Source organism: Pelophylax lessonae, assembly GCF_965119305.1.
Source record: "Pelophylax lessonae genome assembly, chromosome: 2".
NCBI classification, from domain to species: Eukaryota; Metazoa; Chordata; class Amphibia; order Anura; family Ranidae; genus Pelophylax; species Pelophylax lessonae.
In genome coordinates, this window is record NC_138769.1 from 151,216,654 (window position 1) to 151,240,768 (window position 24,115).

General features: G+C 42.2%; 1 protein-coding gene across 6 annotated transcripts in view; it reads right to left on the minus strand.

Moving 5' to 3' along the window:
• MYO1C (myosin IC) overlaps positions 1-24,115 on the minus strand; it is a 393,404-nt gene that overhangs the window by 236,686 nt on the left and 132,603 nt on the right. Inside the window, exon 1 of one of the 6 annotated variants that reach the window (XM_082245857.1) lies at positions 13,513-13,906. The exons of 3 other annotated variants lie outside the window; for them this stretch is intronic. In XM_082245857.1, coding sequence (XP_082101983.1) covers positions 13,513-13,530 — 18 coding nt within the window. In that variant the 5' untranslated portion in view covers positions 13,531-13,906. Of the gene's footprint in view, positions 1-8,284; positions 8,483-13,490; positions 13,907-24,115 lie in introns of those variants that run through there. 2 more of the 6 variants (XM_082245859.1, XM_082245854.1) reach the window with 2 other exon arrangements.

Here is a 24,115-nt window from a genome sequence, read left to right on the forward strand (position 1 = left end):
CACAATGGTCACATGCTTTATGGGCGGCACAGTGGTGTAGTGGTTAACACTTTCACCTAGCAGCAAGAGGGTCGCTGGTTCGAATCCCAACCACGACACTACCTGCCTGGAGTTTGCATGTTCTCCCTGTGCCTGCGTGGGTTTCCTCCGGGTACCCCGGTTTCCTCCCACACTCCAAAGACATGCTGGTAGGTTAATTGGATCCTGTATAAAAAAATTGGCCCTACAATGTATGAATAAATGTAAGTTAGATTGTACGCTCCCTGAGGGCAGGGACTGATGTGAATGTGCAATGTATATGTAAAGCGCTGCGTAAATTGACAGCGCTATACAAGTACCTGAAATAAATAAAAATAAATAAATTATGTAACAATGAAGGAGACGATGCAGTAGTAGCAGATCTAGTTCTAGAATGAATAATATGCACTTTAGTTTAACATCAGAGTAGTGAAAAAATATATTTATTAAAGGAAAGGGCAATATAGGCACTGCAGTAAAAGCAGAATTCTTTAGCAAAGCAGATAACACAGTAGAGAATAAAAGAGTCCGGTTAAGCCCAGGTTCACACTGAGGCCGGTTTAAAATTGTGCGAGTTCAGCTAAACTTGCACAATTTGAAACCGGCATTTTCAGTCTGACTTCGGGGGCGATTTCACAGACATCTGTGTGGTTTCCTGCAAAGATGTCTATTGAAATTGCCCCCCGAAGTCGCCAAAAGTAGTGCAGAAACTACTTTTGGGAATCGGTGTGGCGCCGTGAAATCACAGTGCGATCTGAAAGTTCGCACAGAATTGGATCGCACTAGTGTGAACCACCATGCGATCCGATTCTGCTGCAGACCAAAAAAAGGGTCCTGTGCGTGTTTTAGTGCGATTGCGGTGCAAATTCAGCCATACAAACTGTATGGCTGAATGTGCACCGCACAGAGATCGCATGTAATTTTAGGAACAGTGCGCTCCGAATTACATGCGATCTCTGGGATGGCAAAAATGTGAACTGGCACTAAAGGAAAAACTTGGGTACTACTGGATATTCTCACCTTAGGGGATAAGTAAACCCAACAGGGAGTGATACTCATTCTGGGAATCTAAATTTTGAAATCGGTTGATATTTTTTGCACTAAATTATGTTTAGACATATAAACCTTGTCCCCTTATAATGTCCTGCTGCCCTCCTGACCATAAAGAATGTTTATGAATTTTTTGGTTATGATGATTTTATAGATTGGATTGATCACCACGTGTTGCACAATGCAAGTTGCATTGCTGAATATGTGCTTATATGGATATTAGGTATTATGTGCAAAACGTTGCTGTCAAAAGGCAGCATCTGCCAGGACATCCAACTTGTAAAACTTTGTGAATGTGTGAACAGACAACCAGGTGGCCGACTTGTAAACCTGGACCACTGACACCTGATGAAAGGCCCAGGAGGCACTAAGCGTCCTTGTAGAATGCCTCGACAGGGAAATGAGGAACCTGCACCACCGTCTGCCTGATCCGTCGGGAAATGGTGGCAGCAGATGAGGCCTCCCCCTAACAAGAGCCATCCGTAAGGACAAATAAAGAATATGATTTGCGAATCGACTCAGTCGCTGTCAAGTACACCCTGATGGCTCCAACCACATCCAGGGAATGCAAGGCAATTCATTTTGGATATTTTGGCTTAGGACACAGCGAAGGCAACACATTGTCCTCATTCAAGTGGAAACCCAAGACGACCTTAGGAAGGAACGACTGACAGGGACGGAGGACCATGTTTTCCCTGTGAACCACCAGGTAAGACGACCGACAGGACAATGCAGGCAGTTCTGAAACCCTGCGTGCAGAAATAATAGCTACCAAGAAAGCCACCTTCTGTGAGAGTAAGAAGGGGAATCTCACAAATATTTTCAAATGGTGTTTAATGAACCGACAGCACCAGATTAAGATCCCATGGAGGTAATTGGGACCTTACCAGAGGAGCCAGATGGCGAACCCCCTGCACAAAGGTGTGCACCAAGGAATTTGTGGCTAACGGGCGTTGGAAAACAAATGGACAAGGCTGAAATTTGGGCCTTGATGGTGCCCAAGGCCAAACGCTGATCTACACCACTTTGTAGAAACTCCAGCAGGTGTGACACCAAAAAGGAACAGGGCGAAACGCTCCGAGACTCATACCAAGTAATGTACACTTTCCAAACTCGATGGTAAACCCTCCACAAAGTAGATTTTCTAGCTCTTAGAGTAGGAATCACTGAATCAGGCAACCCTCTGTCCTTCAGTACCTGGCTTTCAATAGCCAGGCTGTTAAATCCAGCGACTGTAAAGCAGGATGGAAGATCGGACCTTGAGACAAAAGATCTTCTCTGAGAGGAAGCATCGGTGACCAGGGATGCGTACCAGGACCATCAAGGACAGTCCGGGGCCTCCAGAATGACTGGAATCCCTTCTACCTCGATTCTGCGCAGAAATCTCGGCAGAAGCCGTAACGGAGGAAAGGCATATATTAAGACAATACTGGCCCCAAGGGGCCACCAGAGCGTCTGCCAGAGGATCTCAAGAGCCTACCACAAACCTCTGAACCTTCCGGTTGAGGAGAGAGGCAAGGAGGTCCACATCTGGAGTCCCCCACTGGAGATACAGTTGTTGAATCACCTCTGGGTGAAGGACCATTCGCCCGGACTCAGCCTTCCGACTGAGGTAGTCTGCTTCCAATTTTTCACCCCTGGAATGTGCGCAGCAGAGAGGGCTGGAACATATCGTTCTGCCCACCTTAGAATGCCGGCCACTTCTTTGGACGCAAGGGCACTCTTTGTGCCCCCCTGATTGACAAAAGACACAGCCCTGTCCTTACCGGACACCCCTGTAGACGATCCGTCCACTGGAACAGGCAAAGCCTGATCGCCTGAATTTTCAGGATGTCGATTGGCAGACTGGACTCCTCCTGAGTCCAAACTCCCTGTGCCAATTCCGTGCTCAAGCCACCTTCCCAGGCAGACAAGCTGGCAACTGTGGAGATCACCGTCCAGTACAGGGGGAGAAAAGATTTTTCCCTGCCAAAGTGCCTGGAAGCAGAGCCACCACAGCAAAGCACCCCTTACTCCGGTTCAACTGGATCAGATTGTCCAGGGACTGGAGAGTCTTGTCCCATTTGACCAGAATCTCCCTTTTGCAGAGGTCTGGTGTGAAACTGAGCAAACTGAACCACCTCGAAGGTAGAGACCATCAATCCCAGCGCTTGCATGCAAGTCCTGAGAGATGACCAGTGCTTGAACAGGAGCCGAATCGCATGCTGCAATTTTTGCAGTTTTGCCTCCGGAAGAGAAAACACCCGAGCCAGGGCTGAATCCAAAGTCAGGCCCAGGTAATTCAATCTGTTGGATGGGGTCAGAGCCGATTTCTGCTGCGAGACTGCTCGCAGAAAGAGATCGTCCAGGTACCTCAGTATTTCAATTGCCCTCTGTCTGAGCAAGGCAAGCACCGGGGTCAAAACTTGTGAGCCTGAGGAGCTGAAGCGAGACCAAATGGTAACGTCACAAATTGATAGTGCTCCTCGCCTACGGCAAATCGAAGAAAACGCTGATGCCCGACATAGATTGAGATATGAAGGTAGGCATCCTTGACATCAATTGAGGCTAGAAAATCCCCTTGGTAAAGGGCTGCCACTATGGTGCGAATCTGGAACTGGCACAAGGACCCCTTGCAAAAGCAAATCCTGTACTGCCCCAGGAAGGCCCTGCAACCGATCCGGGAACAGGCATATGTTGGAAGAACTAACCTTGCCAGGGGCAAGGAACGAAACTCGATATTGTAACCAGAATAACTCGTGGACCCATTTGTCTTCAATGAAAAGTCCACGGGTCCGGAAAGAAGCAAAGACATCCCTCTACCCCATGAATGGGTAAGGGCACCCCTTCAGGCAAAGGAGGACTTGTCTGTGGGGCCAGCGGAGCCCGCCTTAGACTTACCAACCCAGGGTCTCTTGGAACCTCCCAAATAGGCACTGGAGGATTTTGAACTATTGTCCTGCGTCCCCATGGGACGAAGGGGCCTCTTGTGGGCTGAAAAGAAAGGACCACGTTCGCGGCGAGGCTCTCTGCTTTTTTGACCTGCGGAAGCAGGGTGCTCTTGCCTCCTGTGGGACCTTTAAATTATCTCCGCCATGGAAGCTCCGAACAGACGATCCCCCACAAAGGCGAGATCCGTCAGCACCTTTTTGGACGCCTGGTCTGCAGACAAGCAATTCAGCCAAATCAGGCAGTGAAGGGTCACCGCAGTCACAGATGCCCTGCAGGCTAACGGGGCCGCATCCAGGGAGGCATCACAGATATATTGCAACCTCTGTATCAGCTGGTTTGCCAGCTCAGGGGGATGTTGACCCCCTTTCAAATCCTGGGGCAGAAGCTTTGGCCATTCCGTTTAAGTCTGAGAGACCAAGGGAATGGTGAACACAGGCCTCAAATTTGAACCGGCCACGGTAAAAAGGTGGCGGACCAGGGATTTGGCCTTCCTGTCTACAGGGTCCTTAAAAGACTGAGCGTCCTCTACTGGTAGCAAAGTGACTTTATCTAACATGGAAACCTGAGAATCCACTACCGGTGGGGGACTGTCAGTTTCTTTATGAGGGAGTCCTCAAAGGGATACCTCCTAGCCAAAATGCTTCGGTATCCCAACCATGCATTTCGGGGAACCCCACTGACTAGCGACAGTGGGGGGAGGGACGGAATCTCAAATGAAACTCTATAGTTTTTTTTTCTTGCAACTTCCTATGCAAAAAAAAAAGGCAAATTGCAAACTTGATCTTCTACGCTGGAGCAAACAGCAGCAGAAGAAAAAAAAAATCATCATCTTTAAATTATTAATAGTGGAAACTGCATGGTGAAGGCAGTGGGATCTCCTCACTAAATGGCTTAATTTGAGCTTACTGCAGACAAACTGCTCATAATACTGGAACTCAGTAGGGTTAGACACACATTTATCAGCCCTTTTTATTTTTTTGCCAAAAGCTCCTAAGCTCAACTCTAGAAAAGCCTGTGTATTAATGTAGCTGCTGTGGTTCGGTGAGCTTCAACCTCCCTTTCCTGAACGTGGAAGAATCACATTCAAGATAGAGACGTTTTGATCGCTGGCCGTGGGAAAACGCAAAATCGCAGCACGATTTTGAAATTTTTCCATTGTCCACGGTAAATGTAAGCAGGGTGTACATGAAACCACAAAACATTATCTCATTATTAACAAGCTTTTAAAACAGACATCAGCTGTTTTCTTTTAGAGTCGGTTCACACTGGGGCAGCATGACTCTGTACTACTTCGGGGGCGACTTGTGCATTCCCATGCACCACGACTTCGGAACGACTTGCATGGACTTCATATAAAGTCTAAGTCGCTCCGAGGTCGCCCCGAAGTAGTACAGGACCCTTTTTTTAAGTCGGAGTGACTTGTGTCGCTCCTATTAGAACGGGTCCTGTAGAAGTCAATGAAGTGCGAGGGAGCGCGACTTGTCAGGGTGACAAGTCGCGCTAGTGTAAATCGAGTCTAAGGTGCACTGCCTGGCTTTGGAAATGTATCCACCCTACTATAAAGCTTCCAACAAGTTTATAATAGAAGAAAACTTAAATAAACTATATAGCATTAATCACAATAAACTTGTTTTCTGAAAACCTGCAACCGTTAAGCTGAATACACACTATACAACTTTTGTTGTTAGATTTCCTTTAGATTTACCTTCAACTATGTAGTGCAAGGGCCTGCCTGATTGCATACAAATTTAAAGTGTTTATATTTGACCTCATATTACATGGTTTTGGTAAATCTAAAGGAAAAAAACTAAAGTAAATTGTATAGTGTGTATGGCCCATTAGACACTACATGCTTCTTAGACAAAAGCAAAAAAATAAAAATCTACATTCTTCCCATGTGTCATATCACAGTTTGTACTACACAAGTCATATGTTCTTATGACACAGTTTCCCATCATGGGTTTCCATGGGAAGTGTACTAGAAAACTCCCCTCGAGTCATCACCATGATTGAAAGTCTTATAGCTTGCAGACACCACTAAATCATTAAATTTCTAGTTTATAAACTATATCAACATAAGAATACGCTTTATAACTGAAGCTGGTCTGAAATTTGAGCAGTATATATGGCCCTGCCGGCATCCCTTCATTTGACAAAGTTCAATCGACTTTTGTGGAAGAAGCTTATCAAAAATTGTCAACTGACCATGTAGGCACCGATCCGGTAGTCGGACAGCTGGAGCTACAGAAAGTCAGGAATAGAATTGGCCAGCAGGGTAATTCATCTATCTACCGTTAGCATGATAGCATAAAGGCATCTGTTAAGGCACGTACACACAAGAAAATTGGAAGTAGAATTTTGTCGGATGAACAATCTGCCCATTTTTCGGATCGTATGGTGCTTTTTACAGCCGATTACGAATTTTCGTACGACAAACTGGATGTGCAGGCTATAAATTTTTTATCGTACGTGAACAGAACATCCGATTTTCGTTTAGTTAGTACTGTTTATGTCCGATAAAAGTCGTAAGATCAAGACTATGCATGCTCGGAAATTAAAGAAAACATACAAAATAATTCAACACATAACATCACGTTTGAAGTTGAATTCCTAAGTTGAATTGCATATGAAAGTAACCTCTTTGATACGAGACTAGCATGCAACAAAAAACAGCCGAAAATTCGTCTGATAATCTGATCGTGTGTACGAGGCTATATTTTTTTTTATTTAGCCCACAGGCTGAATGGAAAAAAAAAAATCTACATGTATATAGCCTGCTTTACACCCTGCATGCTTGTCCATACAATACTAAACTTGTTCTAATATATTTTTCAATTCTGGAATCCAAGGTTTTAAATTACATTCATAAAGGCCAACATAAGGTAATCTGTTGTGCAAAGTCTGACCTCAGTTCGAAAAAACAGATGTTTTTTTTTTTCTATGGACCCCTTGTACCCTAAGGCCCCTTTCATACAAGCCGACCGTTCAGATCCGCCTGTCTGTTTTTCAGGCGGATCTGAACAGATGCCCTCTATGATCTCTATGGGGCAACAGATGTCAGCGGAGACATGTCCACTGACATCCGATCCGTCAAATCCGGAAGGATGGAAACCCTATTATCCATCCGTCTGGTGGAGCGGATGAGAACGGACAGATGGTCCGTTCTTATCCGATTCCCCCATAGAGAAGAATGGGGACCTGACAGCTCTGTCTCCACACACAGTGGATCGATCCCCCGCTGAGAGAAACAGAGTCCGCCGACAGACTACAGTGTGTGAAAGGGGCCTAAAAGGTCAGTTAGGCCACCCAGTGTTGCAATAATAGTAATCCACATGATGCAGGAGTGGGCCAGCCAAATAGACATACAAAACACAGATCGCACTCGCATAACCGTACCCTAGGTTTCAGGGTTCTCTGGGCAGCAAAGCAAAAAGCTTAAGCAGCGTGCAAACACCAGAAGGTGCCTACTAGTGTACTGCAGGGGTGGATTACAGATACAGTTTAAAAGTAATGCCACTCTTGAGGCCTATGCCATCCAAAACAATGGAAAACACTAGATCTTATGTTAATTTACAGATTTGTTTACATCCTTATACATTGCCCTAGTATTCCATTAAGATCACTGAACTATTCACATTTGTCCCTATGATTGATGGAGCTTACACTCTAATGGCCTTAACACAGTCATCTCCCTGCACAGTAGTCCTCTTCAGACAACAACTGTCACAACTGTTAGTGAGAGACAATTAAAATACAAGTCTCTTTTCGATTGTGGGGAAAAAATGATCACCTTTAAGAAAAGCACAATAACGCATTATGCACATTATGCAGTTATTACAGGCCTTCATTCTGCTGGATCAGTTGCATGCCTGCTCATGTAGAAATTTTTCCCGTTTGCCTCTCCTACTGGAAATGCTTTGTCTACTGGCTAACATGATACAAAGCAATGATTACAAATCACAACACCACAGTGTTATCTACCATTAGAATTTGCTTTTACTTGTTACAGCTATTGATAAGTAGTTCTGGCACAGTAAGGGGCAAACCTCAATACTTACTGCTTAGTACTACATTGGGATAACCAACTGCTCTACAATTAGATTTTAAGAACCTGGTTAAGCTGACCTGTCTTGTCAACATGACCGAGTACTGCCAACAGGCAACAAACCAGCTGTCTATGTACACATATATTATTGCAAGACGCAAACTGGCTGCAGTAATCAATACAATAAGCCAATGCTACACGTATAGATCCTCTTCTCTTGTTAGAGTCATAAAAGGTTACCTCAGGTTCCACTGTGACAATGACTTGTATCCGAGTAGCTGATGAACAACCTGCAGGTTCATCCTCATCCTCAGAAGTAGGAGATGATGAAGACATATCTTCATGTTGAGAGAGGTGGTAACCTTTTGGAATCAAGGTGGCTTTTTTTTCCCGCACCAGTGACCAAAATCCTTTGGCATCCATGCCTTAAAAGACTAACCTTTCCTTCAGTACCGTATGTTGATAACTGTACTCTGAGCAGAACAAGATTTCCAAAAGGTTGTTACATTTCCTCAGGAGACCATAACACCAGACCAGAGAGATCTCATTCACCCCAAGGGAAGCACGGCTCTTTCATCAGAAACACTGCCTTAAGTCATCTTGCTTTTAATATCCTGTGCACTTCTAGGACTACATGTTGTAACAAGGTGAAAAGCTGTCTTAAAGAGGTGACAAAGCATATGCAGTAAAACAAATCCATGTCGCCTCAAAAGAAAGCGGTCTTAAAAAGGGACCTTGTAGAGCAGGCAAAACATCTTCAACTAAATACAAAGCATTAGGTTGCTATACGGCATTTTGTAGCATCTATATACAGTGGTGATCGAAAGTTTGGGCACCCCAGGTAAAAATTTGCATTAATGTGCATAAAGAAGCCAAGGAAAGATGGAAAAATCTCCAAAAGGCATCAAATTACAGATTAGACATTTTTATAATATGTCAACAAAAGTTAGATTTTATTTCCACCATTTACACTTTCAAAATAACAGAAAACAAAAAAATGGCGCCTGCAAAAGTTTGGGCACCCTGCAGAGTTAATATCTTGTACTGCCCCCTTTGGCAAGTATCACAGCTTGTAAACGCTTTTTGTAGCCATCAAAGAGTCTTTCAATTCTTGTTTGAGGTATCTTTGCCCATTCTTCCTTACAAGAGTCTTCCAGTTCTTTGAGATTTCTGGGCTGTCTGTCACGCACTGCTCTTTTAAGGTCTATCCATAGATTTTCAAATTATGTTGAGGTCAGGAGATTGTGAAGGCCATGGCAAAACCTTCAGTTTACGCCTCTTGATCTAATTCCCCCATGGATTTTGAGGTGCGTTTAGGATCATTATCCATTTGTAGAAGCCATCCCCTCTAACTTCAGCTTTTTCACAAATGGCATCAAGTTACCATCCAAAATTTGCTGAAATTTTATTGAATCCATTTTTCCTTCTACTCGTGAGATGTTCCCTGTGCCACTGGCTGCAATACAACCCCAAAGCATGATTGATCCACCCCCATGCTTAACAGTTGAACAGAGGTTAATTTCATTAAATTCTGTGCTTCTTCTCCAAACGTACCTTTGCTCATTCCGGCCAAAAAGTTCAATTTTAACCTCATCGGTCCACAGAACTTGTTTACAAAATGCTCAGGCTTGTCTATATGTTCATTTGCAAAGTTCAAATGCTGATTTTTGTGGTGAGGACGTAGAAGAGGTTTTCTTCTGATGACTCTTCCGTGAAGACCATATTTGTACAAGTATCTCTTTATAGTGGAATAGTGTACCACAACTCCAGTGTCTGCCAGATCTTTCTGGAGGGATTGTGCAGTCAAACGTGGGTTTTGAATTGTTTTTCTCACAATCCTGCGAGCTGTTCTGTCTGATATTTTTCTTGGTCTTCCAGATCTTGCTTTAACTTCCACTGTTCCTGATGACTGCCATTTCTTAATTACATTCCGAACAGAGGATATTGACATCTGAAAACGCTTTGCTATCTTCTTATAGCCTTCTCCAGCTTTGTGAGCGTCAACTATTTTCAGTTTTAGGTTTCTAGGCAACTGCTTAGAAGATCCCATGGTGCTGATTGTTGGGGCAAGGTCAGATGAGTCTGGGCATTTAAAACCTTTGAGATTGACATCACCTGGTCTTCCCAGACGATGATTGAGAACAATCCATGACACTGGCAGGGGGCAGTGCATGCTATAAATTCTGCAGGGTGCCCAAACTTTTGCAGACGCCATTTTTTTGTTTTCTGTAATTTTGAAAGTGTCAATGATGGAAATAAAATCTAACTTTTGTTGACATATTATAAGAATGTCTAATCTGTAATTTGATGCCTTTTGGAGATTTTTCCATCTTTCCTTGGCTTCTTTATGCACATTAATACAAATTTATACCTGGGGTGCCCAAACTTTCGATCACCACTGTATACACAGTGGTTATATTATACAGACCTTTAGCATTAATAGGCTGCCAGCCTAGTACCTAAATGGCTGTAATACTGCAGGTGCAGGTCCATTTTATAGGATTCAGTTGCTTAATGGTAATGTGTCTCAGTTTTTCGGCTGCATGCAAAAGGATATACCTTACAATGCATCCAGAAAGTATTCACAGTGCTTCACTTTTTCCACATTTTGTTAGATTACAGCCTTATTACAAAATGGATTAAATTCATTATTTTTCTCAAAGTTCTACAAACAATACCCTATAATGACAAACGTGAAAGAAGTTTAATTTGAAATCTTTGAGAAAAAAAAATCAAAAAAAATCACATGTACATAAGTCATCACCACCTTTGCCATGACCCTGAAAATTGAGCTCAGATGCATCCTGTTTCCACTGATCATCCTTGAGATGTTTCTACAACTTGAATAGAGTCCACCTATGGTAAATTCAGTTGATTGGACATGATTTGGAAAAGGCACACACCTATACAAGGGCCACATTACTGCTGTGGAGTTCCAAAAGGTTAACAAAGTTGTGTTCATCATGCAGTACTTTACAATTTCCTTCACACACAAAATACTGCTTCTTGCAAGAAAAGCAATTTAGCGGGATATTTATTTTACTTATTCATATGGATCACAGGCGTTTAACCTACAAAATCATGGAGAACACAGTTCTTTGTTGCTTGAAGGAAGTAGCAGTCTTTTCTATACTAATAACACATGTACTGCAGGAGCCAAATTAACCAGTTTGTCTTTGGGAGGAAGCTGGACCACTTGAAGGAAACACTGGTACAGTACCCTACAAACTCCATAAAAAGGATAGGACAATGTGAAAACTGCACAAGAGACTAAGTTGAAATACTAGAAGGCTAAACTCTCATCTGCTTGAATAAAGACGCTACTATTCTGCTAATGCCAACTGGAACAGGCTTCTGTTTGGGTATTACAGGGAAGAGCTCCGTTTTTCACATCATTCATCATACCATTTTTAACTACACTCTGTTGAAGCAATATTCAAATTGATCTTTTTTGGAAAAAATGACACAGGAATTTGGATGAGAGTCATAAGATTCAGCCATCTCAGGAGGACAGAAAAGCACCGTGAGTCTAAATATAAATATGAGACGAGAGAGATGACCACAATTTCATGGGATCTTAAAAGTACAACAGGCACTGAGCCTAAAATTAATAGGAAGCCATCCAAAGAAGTGTGGAATATGGATTTAGCCCCCGTTCACATTGGGGCAATTCGACATGCGATTTGACGTGCCAAATTGCGGCCTATTGCCAGCAATAGCACGTCCGAATTGGTGCACCGCCGAATTGCGGGGTCGCACCAATTTCTAAAAGTAGTTCCTGCACTACTTTTGGCGACTTTCTTGGTGATTTCATCAGACATCTGTGCATGAATCCGCACAGATGTCTTTCAAATCTCCCCCCGTTGAAATCGTGCGATTTCAGCTTAACTTGCGCGATTTCAAACCCGCCTCCAATGTGAACAAAGGTAAAAAAAGGGAAGGTATCAACAAGGTCAAAAAATACAAGACATCCAACAGTTACATGCACAAAGCGAGAGAAAAAAAAAAAAAAAAAAAAAACTGTACACACAAACCGGACAGAACACAGAAGAAGCCTCAGCATGTATGAAGTACTCTATTGCTTCTACAGAGGTTGCAACTAATCAATTTTCCAAAGATGCTAAGCAATCGCATGCAATTCACAGGCTCTGATTTTGTATTTTACAAATACCAATATACTGTATACAGCAGAAGGGAAACATTGCATGGTTAGCTGTACTGGAAAGAAAATTACCAATGATAGAGCTTTACTACTTGCACATCTTACCATGCTAAATAAACTACTGTATATTTGCAATGAAGACCTAGTTAACTGGTCATACCATTCTATAAATTAAGTGAATCAGATAGAGAATTATAAGCAAATTTTGACCATTACCGATTGCAATTTTACAGTTCCCTAATAAACCCAGTTATTGAACAAAGTATGTGGCATCATAACTGCATTGTATAAGCATAGAAAACAATACAAACGGAGCAAACAATTCCTAAGCACTTTAAGGGCAACTTGCAACATTTGCATTATAGTCCTAACTTGCACGCTAAAAAGTTACCTGACTACATACATCCCAATTAAGGTGTGTCCCTCATGCACAGATAAGTAGGAATGGGGTTTCAAAAGTTTGATGCCATACCTTCAACTCTACAAAGCCGAGGAGTTTAGTACATGATAGGGCTAGACAAATTAAAGGGTTTCAAAGCTATTCTGTTCCAGGAAGCAATGGGTCTTTTTTTTTTTTTTTTTTTTTTTTTATACATCCAGGGAAGAAAAGAAAAGCACAGCAAAATAAGTTGTAAGCGAGATGTGTACTTGGCTTTGTCTATCAATACCATAAAATGTCACTTTTTTGCCAGTGCAATAAGCATATACACCAAATCCAACTATACTATGCACCATCCATCTGTCCGTTCTGCAGGCCCCCAAATCTTTCTCAGCGCTGCTGATAAAATGACAACACTTGCAAAAAACATTCCAACTGTGTGGTTTCTCAAGCTATACTGATCTGCTTGCTAGTCATTTTACACCAACTCCCATCCTCAGTGTACCTCCAACAGGTTATCAATACCAAGCCACTGACTTAAAGCACTTTAGCAAGGAGAAAGAAATACTGAAAACATTACTTTTTGGGAGTACTTAAAGAATGAAGTTGGGAGCCACTGCACTATAGCAAAAAAAAAAGAATATACAATTATGGAAACTTGAAGTTTGTGATGTTGGCCATATAAAGCCTGTGTCTATGAAGGTACAGAGTATGCAGCCACCTGAAACACTGATAAATCAACATTGTATGCATGGAACAGAGCACAACCCTTTTTTTGCTCTCTCCCCTTTGCCATATGTTCTGATGTTGTATTTTGTATTTCTTCTTCTGAAATACTCAATACAATTATCGGAAATAAAACACTGATAAAATAACCAACTGCAAAAAATATAGAAGTTTCCCACCTGAACCCAGCAAGAAGCTTACCGCTGCTCTGTACTTCATTGTTACTGTCGGGGACTCCAACTCCAAGGGAAAAAAAAAGCCCTCAAGCGTTACAGCCAGCAGCCCAGATCCCAGGTAACACTCTCACTTTGTCAAATCCTGTAATACTGCATCAGTACAACCAGAAGTTACATGGTTGACTTAAACAGGGAGAAAACCATTTCTTCAGTCATCCAGCTTTCTGAATCAACAAAAAATAGTTTTACTGCATTTCCACAAGAGCAAAATCCAAAGCAAAACTGCAGTCCTGCCTGATGGTTATGTGAAAAAAGAACATACAAAAAGCATTATACAGGCTTTTTTTTTTTTCTCGATTCCCAGAGGGGAAAAAAATTTGAGCTAAAATGTGCTTCCAGACCAAGTTCAGGCGTCACTGGCAGAGAAAGACAGGAATGAAAAGGAGGAATTAAAAAAAAAAAAAAAAAAGGGGCTGGGAATCTTGGGCTGAAGCCCAAACCTAATAAACACAACACACAAGGCAGAGAAATGAGAGCTTGTGATTGGTGGCCTCTCACTCCACCAGTTCCTGCGTGCTTCTGCACATTTCTCTTTGCTGTAAATTACTTTACAGTACACACATCCCAGAAAAACCACGCAGGTGACGAAGTCAGGTGTAAAAAGAAACAAAGGAAAACTTCTGTACACAATATTTCTTGTTTAAATGCCACGCTTTCCTCATCTGAATGAGTAATCTAATCTAAATGGCTGATCAAACATCCAACTGAAAGAAAGAACTAATTGTGTCAAATATTTACATCTGATCATTCTGAAAGAATGCAAAATGTAAAGTTTAAATTGCCCAAATGGCTTCAGGTATGTGCAGGCATCTCTAGGTGCTTACACCTAATACCTGCTAAAAGCTTTAGGGGAGGAATTCAAGCTGCTGCACAATTTTTCACAAAATTGTTCATGTGTTGCTCCTAACAAACATCAGTAACGGTTTTGGTTCGGACAGCCACTTGTGCCAATTTGTGTTCTAATTTGCGTCACACTTCCTCACTGTGGAGCAACACCTGCGCCAAATTCAAAATAAAGTACTGAAAGTTCATGTCTTACAAAGGGCCTAATGCCCCCATTAGGCCTCATGCACACTGGTTTCTTGTCAATACTGTTTATTCTGACAGGAGGAAAGCAGCGTTTTGGCCCTATTCACACTTGTGACTTTTGTGCGACTTTGGACCCCAAAGTCACATGACAAGTCACACAACAGGTTTTCCCAGTGAGTACTGTTCACATCTGTGACTTTAAAGTACAGTAAACCCCCCCTCCATTGCGGGGGTTACGTTCCGGGCCCAGCCGCAAAAAGTGAAAATCCGTGAAATAGAAAAACCCTATTAAAATGCATTGTAGGCATGTTTTTTTTTACGGTCACTGTACGTGTAGAAGCATTTTAAGGTCTTTAAACACACTTTTAAAACAATAGAAACATATTTAAACACATAAAAGATACAGAGAGACAGAGCAAGAGCTATGGAAAACACAAAAATATTTCATTTTTAATGATTTATATAGTAAAACATTACAAAAAAAACCGCAATATACCGGGACCGCAAAAACTGAACCACGATGGAGCGGGGTTTACTGTAGTTCCTACACTACGTAGGTCTGACTTTCATGTGACTTGACTTCAATGTAAACCTTCAAATGTCGCATTTGCATGATATATATGCGACTTGTGCGTGACTTTGTAACGCACACAGTCACATGGTCATAATGCAAAAAAACTACACCGACCTCCCAGCTCGTCACATGGTCATAGCCAAAGTAGCATCAAGCCGCACTGTAAAGTCACAACAGAAGTGTGAATGGGGCTTAAAACGCCTCTAAGTTGCATTTTTTTCAAAGCAGTTTAGGTGAGTTTTAGGCCCCGTTCACATAGGGGCGACGCTACTTCGCACTGCGACCTCCGAGGTCGCGGTGCGAGCAGCGCGCCGTGACCTCGGAGCGGCCGCCACGTACTTCATAACATTGAAGTCTATGGTGGTTGCCTCCTGGTCGCCCCAAAGAAGCTCCGGACCCTTTTTCTAAGTCGGAGCGACTTGTGTCGCTCCTATTAGAACGGGTCCGCAGCTTCCCTATGGGAGGCGACCTACGGCGACCTGTGAGGCGACCAGGTCGCCTCACAGGTCGCCTTAGTGTGAACGGGGACTTAGCAGTGTTTGGAGTTTTGACGTTTATTTCATTGGCCAGAATTGTAAATTATTCTGGCCATTAAAAAAAAACGCTGAAGTGGTAAACATGTCTAGCGTTTAGGTGCAATGAACACCATTGATACAAATGTTAAAAATTGAGTTGCAGTTGCGTAAAATAAGTAGTTGATTCCCAAGCAAAACATGACTTCTTACTTGGTGGAGAAACCCTTGCTGGCAAGCACAGAGGTAAGATGTTTCTTGTAGTTGGTTACCAGGTTTGCAAACCTCTCAGGAGTGATTTTGGTCCACTCTTTACAGAATCTTCTCTAAATCCCTAAAGTTTCTTGGCTGTTGCTTGGCAACTCAAAGTTTAAGGTTCATCCATACATAGGATTAAGGTCTGGAGACTGGCTAGGCCACTCCATGACCTTAATGTGCTTCTTCTTGAGCCATTCCTTTGTTGCCTTGGAGGTATGTTTTGGGTCATTGTCATGCTGGAAGACCCATCTTCAGTGTTCTGGCTGAGGGAAGGTTTTCATCCAATATTTTTCAATACATGGCCCCTTGTTTGATATTTATTTTCTATCATTTAAAATACTCCTATGATAAAAAATTAGACCCTTCATTTCTTTGTAAGTGGGCAAACTTACATAATCTGCAGTGGATCAAATATTTAATTTTTCCACTGTATTAGTAACTGTATCTAAACATACCCAGAACAAAATAAAGAAATGTCAGATGCCTCATCTCCTTCTACTACCCCTTATACCTAAGGCCTCTTTCACACGAGCTGTCTGATCAAGTCCACTGTTCGTTTTTCAGGTGGACCTGATTGGACCTCGCACTCTGCCCTATGGAGCGGCAGATGTCCGCAGACATCCCCGGTTATCCGATCCGATCCTGCTCGCAATATCCAGTTGGATGGTGGTCCTCATTTGCATTAGTTTGACTGATCGAATGAAAACGGACTGGTGGTCATTTTAACCCAATTTCCCCATAGAGGAGAGTGGTACGGTGCCTGTCTCCGTTCTGCATAGTGAGAGGAGATGGGCCTGTCATACGTCTGCTCAGCGGGGATAAGCAGAGTGATGCCCCGCTGAGCAAATGGAGTCCACCAAAATGGGACGCCCATGTAAAAGGGGCCTAAAATGTAAAGTTAAATGCATTGTAAGCTCAAAACTGTTGCTTGACTTTGAAATATCTAATGCTATTCCCTACCCCATTACTGTGCACTGGACAGGAAAGAGAAGCCAATGAGGTCTTTCTAAATCAGGAGCTACAAATGAAAGGGCAGCCTTAAGCATTTTACCATTTCACTGCATGATCAATATCTCAAACTAAGCCAAAATTTACATGCAAAGTGTAGAACAGGTGGTGAACAACATCAATATAAGAAAGAAATGTTCATTTATATATGGCTTTCTCATATGCAATGAAAGAACATACCCTAGCACTACCTGATACGAACAGCTGCAGTTGCTTCCAATACATCATTCATATTATCAAATCTCAGGCACAGTATAAAGATCTATGCCCCAAAAAAAAAAAAAAAAAGTGAGCTTTACATGACACCCCTGTTACGTTTTAAGGTTTAAAAAAAATGACACTGTGGTAAAAAAAAAAAAAAAAAAAAAAAAGCATTGTGTAAAAATGCTGTTTTATCCTATCTTCCCTGATCCTCCCCGTATTCCATGGCCCCCCCAGCCATCTGCTGATAGTACAGAGCCTCGGAGGCACTGTGCTCAGTTTGGTGTGAATTCCTAGAGTTTTCTTCTTTTTTTTTTTTTTTTTTTTTGAGAGGGTGCATGCGATCGGCACAGGGCCAAGGACAGTCAGAAAAATCCTTCTACAAGCTTTTTTTTTAATCCGAACAGTTTTATTATAATGAACACAATAAAATATGTACAGACAAGCAAGGTACAGACAATATGGTAGGTAATATACACAGGAAACCAGCGCCTCTAATGCATATAACTTATCGAACTCCGTACATTGCCCATATATATATTAGAAATAAAAAAAAAAAAAAACTATATGAGATTGTAAACCAAAAAAAACATAACTAGCCAGCATATGCGGTGTACACCATGTCTCAACCAAATGAGTCTATCCAGTAGAAGGGAGATCCATCCTAAAGTAGCAGCCTACGCCTTTGGCCCTCTGCCTTTGCAGGTTCTCCAAACATGGAACTAGATCCCCCTTAGCCCATTTTCATATTTGAAGGAGCCTATTAAGAACAAGTTGCGGCAAAGCTACACCAGGGGACTCTAACCATTCCCGCCAAATTGTATTGAATTTTTGACTTGCATTTCCGTGCTGGTATTTTTCTCTCGGATAAGGATCCTATTAACTTCTTGAATCCACTGGCGGGGTGTAGGGGTCAGAGGAGAGAGCCAATACGTCACAACCAGTTTCCTAGCTAAATATAGAAGCCTTATCACAGCTATGTACGTAGGAGGTGGGGTACAGGCTCTCCTCCAAACCACCAAAGTAGACAAATGACAGGGTTAAGTTGCAACTGCATTTGATAAATATAATCAACAATTCCTATCACCTCCTGTCAATATCAGATCAGTTTGGGGCACCTCCACAACATGTGAATCAAGATTTCCTGGTGAGCTTGGCATTTTGGGCAAAGAGGGGAGTCCTGACTACCCCATTTATATAACTGCAGAGGCTTTCTATATGTACGATGAAGGATTAACAAATGTGATAGCCTTTGGGCAGCCGATACAAACACGAATGGGCCGACAGCCAATATTTGTTCCCACTTATTCCTGTCAATGGCCCCTACAATCTACTTCCCATTATTCTCTAAAAGGCAACAGGTCCTGGGGTTGTATGTAAGATAACAGGCAGGCATATATGCGAGAGATTATGCCCTTTTTATCCAAAATGGTAAATATAAAACTAAGAAACTCTGAGTTATCCAGTTGCAGGGTTGAATGTCTACTCTGCACTCTTATAGCATGGCTTAATTGCAAATACATATAGTACCTGTTAGACGAAAGGGAAACTCTGCTCTCAGTTGCTCAAAGGGTTTCAATTCAGGCCCATTAAACAATTGCCTCAGATATTTGATTCCCGCCCTTAACCAAATAGCATAGTTTCAAAGTTTTCCCAGCTCAATATAGGTTTTATTACCCCAAATACAAGTACAGTGCAGGAAGCCCATAATGCCTAGTCTGCGCTTCAATGCTGCCCAAAGTTTAAAAAGTAGCTGTACTGTGGGGCAGTCAAATGTCACCTCTGGGAATCCCATCTCTACCTGGGACATGGCTGAGTATTCCACTAGGAAGCAGAATAGAGTCCTAGAAGGGTCGGCTATGACTGACAAATCCCATTCTGTCATGTGCTGCAACTGGTCAGCTAAAAAGTACAAGAAGGAGTGAGGAACTGCCAATCCACCTTGATCCCTGCAGAGTAATCAGCTTAATTCTTCCATATCAGTGCACAGTATTGGGAGTCTACTTGGTCAAACCAATAGTGTGGTATCAACACCGAGCATTACGAAGTACATACAGTAGCTGAGGAGCCCATACCATTTTGATAAGATTGGCTCTACCAGTCACCGACAATGGCAGTGTGTACCAGCTGATGCACTTGTGCTTAAATTTGTGCAAAAGGGGCTTTACATTTAGGGGAAAATAATCCTTAGCGTCACCCATCACCACAATGCCTAAATATTTAAAGGAGCGGACTACCTCCACCCAAGAGGCTACTGCCAGGAGTGGCAACGTCAGTGGATCCAGTAATAACAGGGAAGATTTATGCCAATTAGGGCAAATCCAGAGTATTGGCCAAACTGCTCAATGAGTTACATCACTGATGCCAGAGAGCCTGACCTGCCATATCCCCTAAGTATATTAAAGTGTCATCTGCATAAAGAGATAGCTTATCTTCCCTCATCCCATAGTGAAATCCCACTATGTCAGATGAAGCTCTTACCCTGGCTGTCAAGGGCTCCGTCAGGGCGAAAAGTAATGGGGAGAGGGGGCACCTGTCCAGTTCTATATAACAGGAAGGCATCACAGAGGACCCCCCACTGACCCAAACTCTTGCTTTAGGCGCTGAATAAAGCAGCTGAACCCAGGAAATAAAGGGGCCTCCCAGCCACAACCTCCTCAGCACCGCCCAAAGGTTATCGCCACTCAAAGCTGTCAAAAGCCTTGGCAGCGTCGAGGGAGAACACTGCCTTGTTAAGCGGACAGTCCACTGGCAGCTGAATATTCAAAAAGACGCCTTCTATTTAGTGCAATGGATCTAGCCGGTATAAAACCAGACTGATCCAAATGGAGCAAGACAGAGACCACCTTTGTCAGCCTAGTAGCAAACACCCTAGCCAGGAATTTAATATCCGTATTTAATAGGGATATACAGTATCTCACAAAAGTGAGTACACCCCTCACATTTTTGTAAATATTTTATTATATATTTTCATGTGACAACACTGAAGATAAGTGTAAATTTTCTGTTCTTTCAAAATAACTCAACACAGCCAACAATGTCTAAACCACTGGCAACAAAAGTGAGAACATTTCTTCAGTGTTGTCAAATGAAAAGATATAATAAAAAATTTTCAAAAATGTGACTCACTTTTGTGAGATACTGTAGGTCTATATGAATCAGGCATTAACCGATCCTTACCAGATTTGGGGAGTACTACAATAACAGCCTCATTCATAGAGGGAGGCAGATAGCGTGCATGGGCAGCATCAAAGTCTCCAAGAGTGGGGGTAGGAGGGGCTCACTGCATCTCTTGTATATTTCAGCAGGAAGGCCATCTGTGCCAGGTGATTTACAGTTGGCCATAGTAGCCACTGCTTCACTGAGCTCCTCTATTGTAATAGGAGCATTCAGCATTCTGAGATTAGAAGCAGACAGTGAAGGGAGAGGGCATTGGTCTAAAAATTGCAGCACTGCCTCCTCCATAGGGTGCCACCCTAGAAGAATAAACATGCTTAAAAGTAATCACTAAATATATCAGATATTCAGTTTACATAAAAAAAGTTTATTCTCCTCTGCAGTGAAGATAACCTGTTGATAGAGATTCTGTGCATTTAGCAACAGAAACAGGTGAGGGATTTGTGACATAGTACTGCTCCGCCTTAGTAACCTCAGCTAATACTAGGGTTTCCCAATCTTTAGTGGCAGTTTTGATGTTATAAATTTGTTTGATAATAAGCCCCCGGAGGTGAGCTTTAGGACTGTCCCAAACTATTCCCTTTGCAGCTGTGCCTTTGTTGTAGCGCAAGCAGCTTTGGATAGCTTCTTGGATGGGCTCAGTAGCAGGGAAAAGTTGGAGCTAAAAGGGATTTATCTTCCATAATCTCTGCCCAGAGACACCTGAACCCGAGACCAACACGTAGCAATGAATGGTCTGAAATACTACGGGGGACGCATTCAATCAGGGAAACCCTTGACCGTGCCAGGGCATTACTGAAACAGATCTATACCTGACAACCCCCTATGTGTGGCAGAACACGAAAAGCTTTTTTAGGTCTACCACCATCCGGTGTAAATTTATTAAAGCTCCTGTCTAGAAGATTATTAAAGTCCCCCACCACCCAAATAGGATAGAGCCATTTCAGACTGTCCGAAGAGAATAGTGGGGGGACATATAGGTTAGCCACAATACATGACATTTCAGCAAATCTACACAGTAAACAAATAAAGCTACCCTTCTCTCCACAAGATTGTAAGTCCCGGTTCACACTGAGGCGACCTGTGTCACAGGTAGCCGTAGGTCGCCTCCCATAGGGAAGCTGCGGACCCGTTCTAATAGGAGCAACACAAGTCGCCCTGACTTAGAAAAAGGGTCCGGAGCTTCTTTGGGGCGACCAGGAGGCGACCGCCATAGACTTCAATGTTATGAAGTCCGTGGCGGCCGCTCCGAGGTCGCGGCACGCTGCTCGCACCGCGAACTCTGAGGTCGCGGTGCGAAGTAGCGTCGCTCGTATGTGAACGGGCACTAATAAATGAAAGGGTACATCATTGGAGATCAAAATACTAACACCTCTGGTGTAGGCAGTGTGGATGGAGAGGAACTGTGTCGGATAAGTTTGGTGTTTGATAAATAAGGTAATTAATTGGAAGTGAGTTTCTTGCAATCACACAATAGCGGAATATGTTTTTAGGGCAGAGAACAACGCTACACGTTTCACTCCATCACTCAGCCCCCTCAGATTCCATGAAATGAAATTAAGACAAGGGGGGTAGGCACCTACTGAGTGTAGTAGTAAAGTATTATTTTATTATCACAGGATTAAAAACACTTACAAAAAGCAAAGTTAAAAAGGTGCTCTGATAAGGTACTAAGCCCTGGGGTAGGGATTCATCCTGCAGGCTCTGCTGATGGCTTTTTAGACTCTGGGCAGTTGGTGGTAGAAGAGGAGAATCCCCAGGGTCAGTGGGAGTTTCACACTGGCAAGCGTTCCATGCAACGGTGGAAGTGATGTCAATGGAAAACAGGAAGTCCGGGCTGTATCTGACAAGGCTATGCGCTCGGAGCCCACAGCTCCTTTTACTGGCCTGGTGCTACACACAAAGATGCAGCTTAAATCGGAGAGCACCAAGTACGCGGCCGTGGGACTACAACAGCCAGCGGACCATCACAAATACAATAACTTAATTAGAACAGAATAAAATACCTGAAGATTATAAAGTGTATATGGGACAAGCAAATATAAGGCCTCTTGCACACGATACTCCTGTTTGAGCATCTACTTTTTTCCAGACCTTTTTTCTTGTATGTATTTGCGAGTATTTGAGAGTATTCGCGAGTATTGAGGCTTAAATTACTGACCAAAAATGCAGATTTTTCTATTTTGTTCTTACTGAAGAATACACAGCGCTTGTTTACGCGCCTGTGTGCATAGGCACATTACAATTAATGGGCTGTATTTTAGCTCAAAAAGCTGTACTGAGCATTTTCAAGCCGCAAGATGCCCAAACAGGAGTATCGTGTGCAAGAGGCCTAACTGGTGGTAAAAAAAAAAAAAAAAACACTATCATTTACAATTATTAAAAATGAATCTATATGGTGATAATGAATGATCAACAGACGATTCTGATACATAATTGATACAGGTATTGTAAGAACAAACTTATTCAAACTAAATTCAAAAGGGCAATCAAGGAGGGGGGGGGGGTTGGGGGAAAAGAAAAATGGAGAGAAAGAGGAATCAACGTTTTTTATGATCGCTGGGACTTGAATAATATATGTGTGTTTTCACATACACAGTGCACTTTTGTTGTGAATTTTATGTACTTTATATTTTATTCCTTTATTTTTTTAAATAATTTTTAACCTTTGATGGTTTTTTGGAGTATCAATTTTGATAAAATTTTTGATGATTTTGCTTATATATACTATCAAGCGCACTCATACATCCTTTTCTAACCACTCAGAGTTGCCATCATCCCAAGTGGATCAAAAATATTCCTAAAAGCTAATTTTTTAGGATTCGGAACAATTGCACCAGAGATGCAGATTATAATATACAGGGAGAACTTCTTACTAAGAACTTTTTGGATAAAGGGTATCCCCCATCTCTTTTAGACCCTGGATCCCTCCATAAAGAGTACCTGTCACTGCATATTGGTGTCACAAGGGATGTTTACATTGCTTGTGACAGCAATAAAAGTGATCAGATTTTTTTTTTTTAAACCTGTAATAAAAAGTAAAAAAAAAAATAATAAATAGGAAAAAAAAATTTAAAAAAATGTAGCCGTCCCCTTAACCGTTAGCTCGCGCACGAAAGAAAACGTATACGGAAGTCGAGCCGCGAATGAAATCGCTGTTCAAACCACACATGTGAGGTATCGCCGCGATCGCCAGAGCGGGAGCAATATTTAAAAAAAAAGAGCTACACTAACTCTAAACTGGTACCCGTTACAAAATTTTAAAGCGTCGCCTATTGAGATTTCTATTGACCGTAGTTTGTCGCCATTCCACGGGTGTGCGCAATTTTAAACCGTAACATGTTGGGTATCTATTTACTCGGCGTGACATCATCTTTCACAATATATAAAAAAATGGGCTAGTATTAGTATTTTTTAAATGCAGTGAAATTAGATTTTTCGTAATCTTTCCAAAACAATGGTGTTTTAACCTCCCTGGAGGTATGATTCTTTTGGCTTTTAGGTGCTGAAAGCGGTACCATTATTTTGCATGTAATTCTTGTGAATGAGCAGCCCAAACCAACTGTATACATTTTATATATATATATATATATATATATATATATATATATATATATATATATATATATATATATATATATACACACACACACACACACACACAGTTGGTTTGGGCTGCTCATTCACAAGAATTACATACATTATATATATATATATACATACACATATATATATATATATATATATATACACACACACACACGTATACAGTGGGTACAGAAAGTATTCAGACCCCCTTAAATTTTTCA